Source organism: Lepidothrix coronata, unplaced genomic scaffold, assembly GCF_001604755.1.
Source record: "Lepidothrix coronata isolate B3197 unplaced genomic scaffold, Lepidothrix_coronata-1.0 Scaffold168, whole genome shotgun sequence".
NCBI classification, from domain to species: domain Eukaryota; kingdom Metazoa; phylum Chordata; class Aves; order Passeriformes; family Pipridae; genus Lepidothrix; species Lepidothrix coronata.
In genome coordinates this window covers 1,941,017-1,955,874 of record NW_016690348.1, presented here as the reverse complement: position 1 = coordinate 1,955,874, position 14,858 = coordinate 1,941,017, and the positions used below count along the sequence as shown (strand labels likewise).

General features: G+C 33.6%; 1 protein-coding gene across 2 annotated transcripts in view; it reads left to right on the top strand.

Annotated features, from left to right (window-relative positions):
- Positions 1-14,858, top strand: part of RYR3 (ryanodine receptor 3) — a 218,916-nt gene that overhangs the window by 140,043 nt on the left and 64,015 nt on the right. For both annotated transcript variants that reach the window (XM_017829727.1, XM_017829728.1), the window contains 11 exons: positions 406-484; positions 2,157-2,246; positions 3,661-3,810; positions 5,440-5,502; positions 5,957-6,032; positions 6,212-6,335; positions 10,253-10,368; positions 10,660-10,727; positions 11,329-11,450; positions 13,714-13,763; positions 14,017-14,077. In XM_017829727.1, the coding sequence (XP_017685216.1) occupies positions 406-484; positions 2,157-2,246; positions 3,661-3,810; positions 5,440-5,502; positions 5,957-6,032; positions 6,212-6,335; positions 10,253-10,368; positions 10,660-10,727; positions 11,329-11,450; positions 13,714-13,763; positions 14,017-14,077 (999 nt within the window). The remainder of the gene's footprint in view (positions 1-405; positions 485-2,156; positions 2,247-3,660; positions 3,811-5,439; positions 5,503-5,956; positions 6,033-6,211; positions 6,336-10,252; positions 10,369-10,659; positions 10,728-11,328; positions 11,451-13,713; positions 13,764-14,016; positions 14,078-14,858) is intronic.

Sequence of the window (14,858 nt, the reverse complement as noted above, 5' to 3'; positions counted from 1 at the left end):
GTGCTATTAAAATACAGATTTCTACAGATTTCAAGAACTGAGGATCACTAGCTGAGTCTTGCTATTAAAGTCTTTCTCTTTCATCATTATGCAATGTGTAACATCCATGTTAATATTATTCTGTACTAAGAATTAGCAACAAAATTACCAGTAGATTAGGGTGAAGCAGGTTTTCATTGCTAATAAGTGCAACTGTTATGTATTTGAAGATTCTCTGTAAATGCCCTTATAGCTCTGTCTTTTTTGTGACATTTCTTCTAAAGAAAAGAGAATTGCAAAGCCAAATGTCTCACCTTCATCTGGAGGTGAAGTATTTTGATTAGTGTTATATTATCCAGACATTTTTTTCATAAGTTAGACTGCTGTAAGTTATGATTGAATGACCATGCTCCTCTTCGTTTACAGCCTTGTACTTCCTGAAAAGTTGGAGTACATCATAAGCAAATATGCTGAACATTCCCATGATAAATGGGCCTTTGATAAGGTAGGAATTATTTGAAGACTGGCAACTGTCATAAAAGGACTAGTAAATAACACCTGGGATGAATATTGAAAGAAATACTGGACAGTTTAACTGATAGGTCCTTGTTCAGAGTGTATGAATGTCTACATATTCATTAGGATATATGGAAGAAACTTTTTGCTCAAAAGAATGCATTGGAATTTGTCACTTTTTCAAAGAATGTATTGGGATAAACATCATAGAATCATAGAATCATCGAATCAAACAGGTTGGAAAAGACCTCCGAGATCATCAATCCAATCCTTGATCCACCACCACCGTGGTTACCAGACCATGGCACTACGTGCCACATCCAGTCTCATCTTAGAATACCTCCAGGGACAGTGAATCTACCACCTCCCTGGGCAGCCCATTCCAAAGTCTGATTACTCTGTAAAAACTTTCTTCCTAATATCAAACCTAAACCTCCCCGGCACAGCTTAAGACCGTGCCTTCCTATCTTGCTGCTGGTTTCCTGGGAGAAGATACCAACCTCTACCTGGCTTCAACCTCCTCTCAGGGAGTTGTAGAGAGTGATGAGGTCTCCCCTGAGACTCCTCTTCTCCAGGCTAAACAGCCCCAGTTCCCTCAGCCTCTCCTCATAAGACAAATCTGGGCACACTGCTGGCTCATGTTCAGCTTCCTGTCAATCCAAACTCCCAGATTTGAGGTGACTGAAAAAGGGGTGTTTGGTTTGATTTTGGAGTTTTTGGGTTTTGTTTTGTTTTTTTGGTTTGGGGTTTTGGTGTTGGTTTGTTTTGGTTTGGTTTTTTTTTTTTTTTTGTTTGTTTTTTTTTTAAGTAAGAATATATAGTTCTTGGCTTCATTTTACCCAGTAATGGTGGGTTTTGACTAGGAGTCAGAGATTCAATTTTATTGCAGCAGCTCCATGATCTAAGAAAGTACAGTCTAATATAATTTTTTATATCAGAAAAAGTAATTATAGCTTTTCTTTCTTATTAGCTTTAAGAAGACTGTTATGTATTAATTTTATCTATGGTTTCCCAAATGATCTGTCACTGTGTCATGTTTCTGTTTCACTAGTTCTACGCAGCTCTAAAACAAGATAATAAATTCTTAAATAATTTCTTGTAACAATAACGAATAGCAATTTTATGGTATAGTTATATAAAATAAAAATTCTGTTGTTTGGGGGCTATATATGCAAATTTGTAGAGAAAATTACACATATATATGGCTATGTGACTATACAAATATTAATTTCAAACCATAAATGTCAGTTAATATTGTTTAAGGTAGAGGATTCATTACAGTTATATTCTTTAGTGCTTAGTATGTTAATGTTACCTATTCTTCTCTGTGTTTTTCACTTTAGCATGCCAAAGAATTGAGGCAATCTTTTTTGCATCAGTCAGTACTTTCTCAATGCATGAGTCCACTTGAAGGGAGCCAATGCATATTAGGCTCAGAACTGGTATCATAAGACCTACTACTCACAGATCGCACCTATTCAGGGCATGATTTGTTCCTGTGTATCCACATATGGTTGCATGCTCTTTTTTGAGGAACTGAGCAGCTGTGGGAGTAGATTAGCAGTTTGATATGACAGAGTAAACTGACTAATTTGCTGTCACTTATCTATGTTGTTCTCAGCTTATTTCAGTGGTTTTTTGTTTGTTTGTTTTTTTTCCAGACAAATAGTGGATGGAAATATGGTGTTTCCCTGGATGAAAATATGAAGACTCACCCATTAATAAGACCTTTCAAAACTTTAGCTGAAAAGGTAGCAGAGGAAATTTCAGCTGTGTTAACACAAAGTAGATTGATCTGTTTGCTTTTTAAAATCTGTTTCAACTTTATGATAGAAAAGGAAGAAGGACAAATAGGTCAATCTACATGCTGAAGTGATTGTTCAGTTAATCTTACATTGAATCTTGTATAATATTCATCGTTTCTTCATAGGCCTGGACCAATTTATATTCAAAATATCAGTAGCACAGTTTTTTTCAGGCTTCCATGGATGAGGAATGACTGGCAGCAACTCCTGGGTTTTGGATGAAAGTGTAATTTAACATATCTGAAGGGAATTTTGTCTTCAAGAAAGATGGTAGAAAGATGTAAAGAATGTGTAGATGATTCAGTTGAAAATGCAGAAAATCATTTAAATTATTTTAAATGCGTTTTTATTTGAATTTCTTGACTAGGCACGAATGTCTTCTAGTTGTCAGAACACTGAATTGAATTTGAATTCTGTTACTTATTTTTGCAATGATTCACTGGGAGACAAAAATAAATCAATTAAATTTGTCCCTCTTTACCATGTTTTTTCTGTTCAGAAAATGGAGATGACAAAAATCAAGAGGGATTCAAAATGTTTAGTTTCCTAAGGTTTGTAAATTGCTTTTGAACCTTTGGAGAGGAGACAAAGCATTGTTGGTTGAATTGTTATTTAAGCAGTTCAAAGAGAATTTTCTAAATTGTCTCAAATTAGAACTTTTTTGAACCTAAAAATCAGGTCCATCCATAAAAGCTGTCATGTTAAGTAACTGTCAGGAAAATTCTAATTTACGGCATGAACTGAAATACTTTTATTAAAATTGATTTGAAAAGTCTTAATATGGTATACTCTGAATTTTCTTTGTCATAACTTTTCAGAATTTCTCCAACACCTTTACTTTTCAAAGGGGTGTTGCAATACAGGCTGTTCCCTAATTTTTTTTCGACAGCTGTGTTTATATGAAGAGGTGTATAGTTCAGTAATGTTCTGTATCTGTGAATGGATATAAATATAGAAAGACTAAAAAAAGGCCTTGAATGCTGATGTATTCAAATGTACATACTTGCTTAAAGAATTTCATAACACTTATAGTACCACCAATTTTTTTATTATTTTGTGCTGGAGGAATCAATGAGTAAGTTTCCAGATCTAATCAACATTACTGCTCCAGAGCTCCTTGCAGTGCTGTTAGTTTCTAACACATATCCCAGCAATAAGTGACACTAAGAACTGAATAAAAAAAAATGATATTTCAAAGCTTCCATCTCATGAGAAAAGAACTATATTGTATGTTCTCATATAATATATAAATTTTATATACTTCTGTGGTATGTGACAATTTATATAGAAGGACAGAATATTTTTATTGAGTTCTCACTACTTACTAAATACAGAGAGATTTTGCATTTTTTCATCAAAGGAAAAGGAAATTTATCGTTGGCCTGCCAGAGAATCATTGAAAACCATGTTGGCCCTGGGATGGAGCCTAGAAAGGACCAAGGAAGGAGGAGAAACAATAATACATCAGCGTGAAAATGAAAAGCTTCGCAGCATATCTCAGTCTAGTCAGGTAATGTAGAATTGCTTAAATTTAGAAAGCAAAAGGCCTGTTCACTAATTTACTATGAAATTTTACACAATTATGTCAGTTTTATATACTTTTAATGAAAAGAAGCTTTTAATGTTAGAGTTCTGAGATTGAAAGTCATGTCACTATTACAAACACTGTGAAATAACACTGAAGAGTGGATTCCAAAAATAGAGCAGCTTTTAAGATAGTAAGGCTATCAGAGGCCATATCAGAGAGCTATTGCTTTTCATTTTCTCAGAAGAACTAAAGAGAGTTTTAATATAGTCATTCAAAGAATACACGACAGAGTATTTAAAGTCTTTTATTTTTTAATAAACAAATCTAGCAATTTTCTTTTTTTGGTCAAACAGGAGAGCCTAAAATGGGCTTTTTTCAAGATTCTAGTTATGACTGACATATGAGATTTCACATTTGACACTTTTTTTTTAATATACAGGTAAAATTTTTAGGTTATTGTATATATTACCTGGCATTTTGATGTGAGAATAGATTTTTTTTTCATTTGTAGCTTTTTGTAATAACATGTTAAGACCGCTGGTCAATATGTCTGTGTCTTGGATGGGGAAAGCTATTTAAAACTATGACAAGTGTTCGGGCATTTTTATTGTACCCCTTGAGCTGAATTAAACACACATTTGTACTTTAATATAGTGAGAGTTAATAAGCAATGGGTTGGGCACAGTCCTGCTGCCATAAGCAGTCCTGCGAGGTGTGTGCGAAGATGTGTCACAGGGTAACTCCTCATGCACACCTGCACCAGCACTGATCCTGTGAGTATCAGTATCTGGCACCTTAGGCCTGTGTTGGGTTCATTCCCAGGGCCGGTTTTTGCTTACCACAAGTGGCCCCTGAGCACTCTGTTACAAGACAATACTTCAGCATTTCTTACCTCTTCATCAAGCTTCACTGCCTTACAGGGAATCCTGCTCTCTCTAGCATCTCCGCTTCCAGCCATTTGAACTTGTTTTGTAGTTGAGCCTTGTTGCCCAAGAAGATGCATGATGAAGACATGACTGAGTAGAGCACTTCAGCACATATTTAGTTTCAGTACACATTTGAAATTACTGATTTCTATGTAACCATTCACATTTAACATGTACCTAATAGGTTTGTTGCACAGAGCTTTACCACTTTAAACAGTTGAAGACTGTAAATACATCATGCTCCTCGTTTTTCTTAGTCTGTAAATTCCTCAAGTCAATAACCTATTTTATCTTTTTGTTGTGTTGTCTTGTCTTTAGTATAGGGTTTGTCCAGGCTGTTCCCACACTGTTCTGTCATATTTTGAAGGCACATCTTGTATGTCTTGTGATTGGTCTCTTCTCTTAGGCTAAAAGCATAGTTGTTAGCAACTTGCCATCTCTTGCAAATAGAGAGATCTAAGTATGTGCACAACTTTCCTACTTCCACATCAGCAGATGTATTCTCTTAATCATCCTGTGTATCTTCAGTACGTTGCAAAACAATAGCTGCACACAGTTTCTACAAGAACGTTTAAAATTGTGAATGATGTTACTCTAATCAGGTCAACAAAAGAGATGTTGTAGTTGAATATTTTTATCTGAAATACTTTTATATGAAAATAATTATATTTTTATTTCCCTGCAGGGAAATGGGTATATCCCAGCACCACTTGATCTCTCTAACGTGGCACTTTCTAGGGAGCTTCAGGTTTGTCTTTGCGTTTTGCATATATTGCGCTGAAAAGAATGAATAGATTTGGTTTTATTATTATTAATGAGCTGAATTTTGTTAGGCTTTACGACTGTATCTGTGACTGTGGTTGTGATATGCTGTTGTAAAAAGGTGCATGCCATACTATTTACATACTGGAAAAATGAAACATACAAAAATTCTGCTGTTCATGCCATTGGTGCTTTCTGAGTTCCCAGAAAAACTTATCACGAAGCCAGGGAAGGAGCTGATAATAGTATGTGATATATGTGTATCCTGTGCTTGTGCTGACTTCAAAAAACACCTGAACATAGACCTGACACTTAACTATGATGTTTCTTTGCCACAAGAGTGTAGACTTTACCCAAGATGGTAAAATTATGTAGAATTACAGAATTTTTAATTGTCATCTTCTAATTTTGCATCTTGTTTTTTTCTGGTGGTAACATAGGGAATGGTTGAGGTAATGGCAGAAAACTACCATAATATATGGGCCAAAAAGAAGAAAATGGAGTTGGAAAGCAAAGGTAAGCCAAAATCCTGTGATCTACACCAAAAAAAAAAAAAAAAAGACAAGGAAAATGAGGGAGAAGAAGCAATCTGAAAGAAGATGGTGTAAGACAATCTAAATTGAATAGTTCCTTTCATAGATGAATTAAAATAAATCTTAGAATAGAAAAACTAACAGCTTTTCAACTTACTAAAGGTGGAGGTAGTCATCCTTTATTGGTACCTTACGATACACTGACAGCCAAGGAGAAATCACGAGACCGTGAAAAGGCACAAGAGCTGTTTAAATTCCTTCAAGTCAATGGTATAATCATATCTCGGTAAGTTGCACATTTTTTTGATATGCTTGTTTACATTCAGTGGGCAAACCAGCATGATGTTTTTATCTCAGTGCGGTGTGGTAGTTATTAACATAATTACCATTTGGCATATCTTCTATAAATCATAGTGTTTGTTATTTTCAAGATCAGAAAGACCCTTCTGAAATAGTATAGACAGGTATTATTTTGCTGACGTTAAACATTTTTGTAAACTAAACTGCATTCATGAACAAATTTTTCTGTAAATGTTCTTCATTTCCTATTTTCATTTATTTCTACTTTTCAAGTCCACATCCCTTTTGAAAGTATACTCAGAAATTTATACATATCAAGGATTAGGACCTGCGAAAGGTAACTTTGTCGGCTTCAACAATTAATTACATTTCTTAAGATATGAGAAAACAGTTCTAAATATACACTTCTGCACTAGTACAGAGAGAAATTCCCTCCTGCCACATATGTAGGCTCCCAGCCTGAATCCAAAATGTAGGTATGCCACCAAATACTTTTATATCCTCCATAATTGCTTTAGAACCATTGAATAAGATTAGTTCCTGAAAATGAATGATCTTTTGAAACACCAATGGAATTGTTCAAATTTTGCAGCTATGTCTCTTTATGTCAGGAGGGCAATGTTTTCAGTGTTAACTCATGCGACAAGTCAACTTGAAAAAGCACGTTCAAACTCTCTATTGGTGTGGTTGAGGAGTTTGCAGCAATTGTCTGTGTAAGGATGAATCAAAATTATTCTCTTCTCAATATTTCCTTCAGAGGAATATGTGCATATATATATATATATATATATATAAAATCTTTTGAAGTACTCATTGCAGTTATCACATGTCCAGAATGTTATTCTTAGAAACATTGGACTAAGCATTAAAACATAGAAATTGTTTATAATTGGAAATGTATAGGTGGAACAGCATGTGTACCTTACATATACCATCTGCCTCTGCTGCTTTGTTTTATTTATTTTTTTTTCTCTTCTTTCTTTGTTGAGAACACTTTTGAAACACTTTGTGTGTTTGTGATGTACAGATAAATCTCTCAGGCCTTACTCAAGTACATGTTAGAAAAAACATGGTATTTTCTTAAGCATCTTTAAATCTCTATAAGTTCCTTTGCTGCTGCTTTTGTTATTTCACAAACCCACCAATGTATTTCAATATTTAGGAAAGTACATGTAGTCTCTTAGGAGCTGTGACTTCTTATAAACTCAAAAGGAGAATATGTACAGTGATCTCACTGAAAATACAAATACTTAGTCTCCTTTGTGAGAGTGAGGCAGCGGGAGATGCCTCTCAGCCATACATAGCTGTTAATACAGACCAAATACTTTGATTACACAGGTGATATATAAATTAATAGGAGTTCATAAAAGTATTTAAACTAGAACTTTTCAAATAGATTTTTTTTTTCAAGTGTAACTGTAAGATGGGAGATTAGAGTCCTTCTAAATTTATGTTTAAAACGGTTTTGGAAGGGGTTCCTTAGTTCTCTGATTCTGTATCTCCAGACTATAACTGTTCCTTTCCTCTTAACTGTGTTCTGATATGGTCAAGAACATCCATTTTATTATGATATACTTTTGTTGTTAAAATTTCTGCTGCATCAACCTTCTACCTAAGAATTACTTTTTTTCCTTGGATTAATCTCATAGCTGTTTTACAACTGTTAGTCTAATCTTAATTTATTCTCCCTAATTAAGTCCCACACAGTGCTAAGAAATCTTAGTACAAATAATCATTTTTTCCATACTACAACGAGCCCAGCATCTTCCCTGCTTTCTTGTTCCTTTCCTTCTTATTGCCTCAGTACCACAAACTACCGGTTCCTCCCTTCTTCCCTACTTCAGACACGCTGTTCAGTACACTACCCCTCTGTAGTCTCTGCGTTTCCATTAGCCCAGTCATTTTCTCTAATTGATAAAGGCCAACTCTTCCTATCTGCTACTATTTGAAGAGTCTGTACAGAAGCATATGAAGTTGCCATTGTGGGTAACCAGAGGTTTCCCTTAATGTTACTCAGTTGCTTCCTCACTTGGCAAGGCAGTTAGATGTTCCAGGTGTTAAACACCACCTATCAACAGAAAATCTGAAGTATAATTTATAGTCCTTTTAATGTTGGTATAAAGAGACTATGAAGAAGTTTCAGTCTAAACAAATGTACATGAAAACCTCAAGAAAACAAAGAGGAAAGAAATAACAACTTGTAAAAGCAAACATGTTTGAAAACAGAATAAATTAAAAGCCCTATAGGGTTATGTGACTTCAAAAGGAAAAAGAAAAAAAATCCCTGTTTTTGTCCTGGATGCCAAGACAGAATGCATCATGAGCAGTTTTGTGGAATGAACCCTTAGCAAAGAATTGGAGAGTTTGGCTACCCATCAGAGGAACTTTGATGGGCTGGAGAAATGGGCTGACAGAACTCTTGTGAGGGTGAGCAAAGGTAAATGCAAAGTCCTATATCCAGGATGGAATAACTCCAGGAATAGGGGAATTGAGCCTGAGAGCACCTATGCAGAAGAGCACATTGAATTGTGCAAGTTGAACATAAATCAGGAATATGTCCTTTTGATGACAAAGGCTGACTCTGTACTGGCTTTATTATTAGGTGTGGTCTGCAGGTTGATGGAGGTGATTTTTTTCCCCTTCCATTTTGTGATCGTGAAATTGTATCAGGAGTACATTGTCCAGTTTTTGGCTCACGAGTGCTAAGGAAACCATTGAGAAGAGTTGCTCAAGTGGGAGGCCACTGAGATGCTTTGAGGATTGGCATGCATGTCATACCAGGAAAGACTGAGGAAAGATAAGGGGGATTTTTCAGTTTTAAAATAGAAGGATACGATGGGATTTACTGCTGTCTTCAACTACTTAATGCAAGGTTATAGAGACGATGAGGTAAAACACTGTCTCCTCAAAAGTAACAAGTTCTTACAAGGAAAATTCCAGTTATACATATGAAAATATTCCACCATTATTTGTTCCCAGAAGGGGAGGTTAAAAATTACTGTAGGCTCTTCAGAGTCATCATGAGATTTCGATCCTTGAAGCTACTCAGTACATTGCTGGACAAGGTTCTGAGCAACCTGATCTTTTGGCTTTGCTTTGAGATAGGACTTGGATCAGATGACTTTCAGAGGTTCCTTCCAACCTAAATTTTTCTCTGATCCTAAAGAATTTTAGAATTTCAGTCACTTAGGTTTCATTTGTAGTTAAAATAAAATCCAGTGTTTTAAATCTAGGCACTGACAACCACACATTTTTATTTCTCTTTAATATCTTGCATGTACCAGTCAGGATTTATGTCATTAATTTATCTTAAAGAATAAATAATACATGCCTCTTTAGAAATTATTGTATACTGTTAAAATTTTTCAAATATTTTAATAGTACAGTAGTTTGTTACTTACATTGAAGTTTTCATTTAGTAGCTGAAGTAATTTTGACTTCAGTCTTTGATAAAATTCAAGAAAAAAATGAAGTTTAACAGTGAATAGTCAAATAAAGGGTAGTACTTAAACTTATTTTGTAAAGATGCAACTGCTGACTTCCTAAACATTTGGCACTATATTGTGCCAGCAGTAGAAATTGAGTGACCAGTGTATTACTTTGTTAGATTCAGATGTACCATGGCTTTGTTTGTGCAATAAGATAGCACTCTGAAGTTCTAAAATATATATATATTATGGATACTTTAATCACAAGCTATCATACCTCTTATTAAAATCAACTCATGTTTCTATTTCTTGCCAGGTAGTTGATGACTAAGTGTTGCTATGGAAAGTCAAGTTCTCCTTCTTATAAAAATTTACCATAATAAAAAGATAATAAGGCATGAATCCTTCATAGTACTGTTTTCATTTGTACTAATGTCATCATGAATGCTATTTCTCTTAATCCTTTCTGAAACAGGGGCCTGAATGACATGGAGTTGGATGCTTCATCCATGGAAAAGAGGTTTGCCTTTAAGTTTCTGAAGAAAATTTTAAAATATGTTGATTCTGCTCAAGAGTTTATTGCACATTTGGGTAAGTTGCATATTTTATTCTGAAAATAATTAGAATTGTTGATATTTAAATATTTGGATTGATATATTTACATTTGTAGTGAACACTATTTTTATTACATTTAAGAAACTTAAATCCTGCCTTTTAACTTGCCGATTAAATTCTTGCACATTTGTAACTAGCCAAACAGTTTCTGTTGTTTTATTTTTATTTCAGTAAAACTAAGTTTCCAAGGCTATTTGAAAGGCTATTGTGTTATTCATCATTAGACAGATTCTTATTTGTGTGTCTGCCTTGATTGTATCCTTGCAGAAGCCATTGTAACCAGTGGAAAAACTGAAAAATCTCCACATGACCAAGAAATAAAATTCTTTGCTAAAGTGAGTGACTTAGTATTTCAAGTAATGTTCATATACATTCCACTATACAGAATATGGAACTTTGTAATGTTAGACTGCTTTTCACATATTAGTAATATATATTTTCTATTTTTTTGTTGTAAGTAATCAAATAGTTAACAAACATTTTGAAATATCTTCAAAAATATTTCAGTATATTTGCTGGATTCAAATATTTAAAAATACTTCAATAAATCTGCTTGTGTATGAGAAGGAACATAGAAATTAAAAGGCAATTTATTTTTTACATGAAATTAAATACTCTCACTGAATATATTAATTATTTCTAAAATTTTTTACCACAAGAGATCACTGAAGTGCATAACATCATCTAATTATCAGGAAGAAATATTCCTATGCAATGTTAGATCCAAACCAGATATATTTGTGTAACTGTTTATTATTTACGTAACTTTAAATAAAATCGTAAGACTTGAATTTTTAATTTAGATTATTTTGAAATGGGAAAATACAACTGTTACAGAATTAAAATTCTTTAAATAAACTTTGATGAACCAGAGCGTTGCTGCTGTATTCACCATTGAGCTCTGTAAAAAATATATTTTGTATCTGTATTTCTTAGGTTCTTTTACCATTAGTTGATCAGTACTTTACAAATCACTGCCTCTACTTCCTGTCTTCTCCATCAAAAACCCTCAGTAGCAGTGGATATGCATCAAATAAGGAGAAGGAAATGGTAGCAAGGTAAGAAGAAAATTAAGAAATATATAGGAGGGTTTTATATAGATAAATAAAGGACTTTTCTTAGATTAAAGAGAAAGATAGTTCAAAAGTTCAGTTTCCTCAGCTGGAAAGTGAATATTTTATTCTCTATCAAAATAGCAGTGATTAAATAAAAGTCCTCATTTTAGTATTCTTTAACATATATAAATATATATATATATGTATGTATGTATATATAATTAAAGAATTAACTATATATAACTACTATATATTTAAAGATATGTAATTGTGGATGATAACATAAAATATTAATAAATTATTCTGTGAGCAATGGAACTACTTAGTTTCTTGTGAGTTTATGTTCCATTGTTGGTGGCAGTTTCTGGTTGAGAGCTTTTTCCACTCTTGGGTCATTTAAATGGTGTCACATTTATTTAAATTTTTATATATATTTAAAAAAAATGTTAAAAATACCATGATGCAGCTCTCTAGAGGGAATTACAGATTCAAGAATTGATGCAAAATTACTTCTGCCCCTGCATAAATATTTCTGGAATTTAATAATTTTTAGATATCTGTACTGTTTCCAATTTGGTTTGAGTCAGCCATTTGATGCAAAGTTATTTTAGAGAACTTAATTAAAAAGAGATATTTGCATTTTAATTTATAATGTGTTGCCTATACAAAAATATGAATTTAATTTTTCCTCAACTAAGATTTAATATTAATATTTAATTGGGCTTTAACTATAACTGTAACTTAATATGTTTTTTGCCGGGTTTTTTCTTCCACTTAAGGTGTGCTGCCAGTTATTTTCTTTGGGAAATTTTGAAATGTAATATTTAAAACTGTTTTGCTATCACATTTCCTTACTTTACGTGTAGGTTCTCAGATTTTTTTTACTTTCCTTCACTACATTGACCAGAGTTAACTATCATTTCCGGTGGAAAGTAGATGTCAAATTTGAAACTAAAGGTTACTTACATGTTGTTAAGTAAGATCAGGCCTAGCACTCAACGTCCTAGATTCCAGTCTTCAGTTTATCTTTCAACATATTTTTGCATTTCTCTAAATTATTATTACTCTTTTGTTTCCACCTTCTGCGTGGGTGGTAGTCCTTATATAGCAGTTGCCTGTAAGAATGAGTGTTAAGTCCCTAAGATTATGTTTTACTGAGCTCTCAGGTATATTACATACAAACGTGCAAGGTAGTCCCCCAGTAGCTGGGAAAGTCATCTCAGGTTCAGGAGGATGGAAGTAGCATTTTAAGTTTCATGCCTCCTCTCTGAATGTTCCTGTTAATTCCTTAAAGTCAGTCAGGTCAGCATAATGAATGGATGTGTACTAGAGCTATACAAAGTGACTTTACCAAGGCACATGAAGAAGTTAGATGTCTAGCATACATATCTGCTAATATAATTTCAGAAATATCTTATAATTCTTTGTGCATTCTTCATTGAGAAAAGTGACTATCTGCTATTTTCATCTTATAGGAAGTATAGTATTTCCTTACTATTGTGAAGATAACAGTAACAATCTGTGGTTAGTAAGAGACCATACCAATTCCTAAGGTATATGCTTCATTTTGTTATGTCCTAATTCCATTTATAAAGTATAGCACAAATGATATACAAGTCTGTCTAGCTGTCTTTGTTAAAGTAGCCCCTTTAGAGAGCTGCTGATTTATTCTCTAAATTATTCTACTATTTTGACAGATAGTTAGATATGCAAGTTTCTGATATACTTGCCAGAAACTCTTCTAGTCTGTATATATTTCTGGATTCATCTTATCATCATCAGAGGGTAAACACAGAATAATTTCTTTATTTACAAAGAATATCTTTGCAAATTATTTTAAATAGTATGAAGATTTTTAACATTCATTTCCTGCAGAATGCCAAGTGAAACACCAAAATATTTCTCATTTTTCTTGTTCTTACAAAAAAAAAATTCTTATTCAGAAATATTAGCCATAAAGAATGACTCAGCCATATAGTGTGCAATTGTCGGAAACCACTGTAATCAAAAGAAAGTTTCACATTTCAAGTCATCTCTGAAGTAGTGAAGCTTAGAAAATGAGAGACCTCAGAAGATTAAAAATGTTATTCTGCTTAATGCAGTTGATTGTTATCATCATGTATAACTCAAAATACGCTTTCCAGGACTTTCCTATGTTGTGATTTCTTTTTCATATTCCTAATACTCTTTACCTCATATTCTAAATAAATCTTTAACCTTTGTCTTGTCTTCTCTCGCTCTCTCTGGTTTTTTTTTAATTCTTTAGCCTGTTCTGCAAGCTAGCTGCTCTTGTTAGACATAGGATCTCACTTTTTGGTAAGTTGTTAAGAAAGATCTTGATAAAGTTCAAAATATAAAGAATGTATAACAGTTGTTTCTAACCTACCTGAAATTTTTCACAAATATAGGCAAAATTCTATAACATGGTGCATAAACTTCTAGTGTAACTAGTGACTGCATTGAACATGGCTCTTCTATTAAGCTAACACTTAATAGAATATGTAAACTGTTGAAGCAGCAAGAAGTGACAGGTTCTAGTATTGTTCTCATAGTATCTCTTTCTAACCAGGTAGTGATTCTGCTACAATGGTGAACTGCCTGCACATCTTAGCTCAGTCTCTTGACACACGGTAAGTTTGCAACATTTGTACCAACTACAAACTACAAAGGCATTGTAGAGCTTTTCAGAAGCAGTTGGGTCATTTCTGTATTTTTTTTATTCTTTATTTGTAATAAGTTATATTAGCAGCATCAGTAATTCAGATATTGTCCATCATATTAGCAGATTTTGTCTGAAGTGTTTCAACTATATTTTTCTGTTCAATGCCTGTCATTAAAACATTGAAAACTCTTGTCACTGTTTCCAAGGATATTTGAAGACTTTTGGGAGATATAAATGACACAAACTTTGGAACTGCAAGTATTGATACCCACAGATATTGGAAGAGTTTAGTGCATAGTGGAAAATTTGTCATTAGAAGCATGCAGTGTATTGATATATGAGCATAGTTACATTTGCTAACTTTTACTGTTTATCATTGAAATGATTATGAAGATTAAGACAGAAGCCAGAATAGTTTTCTAATTTGAGTTGATTTCTGGCCTAGTTATATTACATAGCAGCCTGACATCGAACTTATCGTGAATAACAACACTAGAAGCTTCATTAAGGAGTTGTAGAAGAGTGCAAAAAAATTAAGGAATGGGACAGTGATGCTGGTATTGCAGTTGCATTTTCTAGATTTAAGGTGCTTTGAAGTATCTTGACTTACATACCTAGTTACTGGGGCTCCCATAAAAATGTAGGGATTAAGAGTTGGGGAGTTTTGAGCAGATTTTATGGAGGAGCTTTCTCACCACTTATGATATTTACTGAGAAAGCATTATCTTGTTTGAAAGCAGATCACAAAA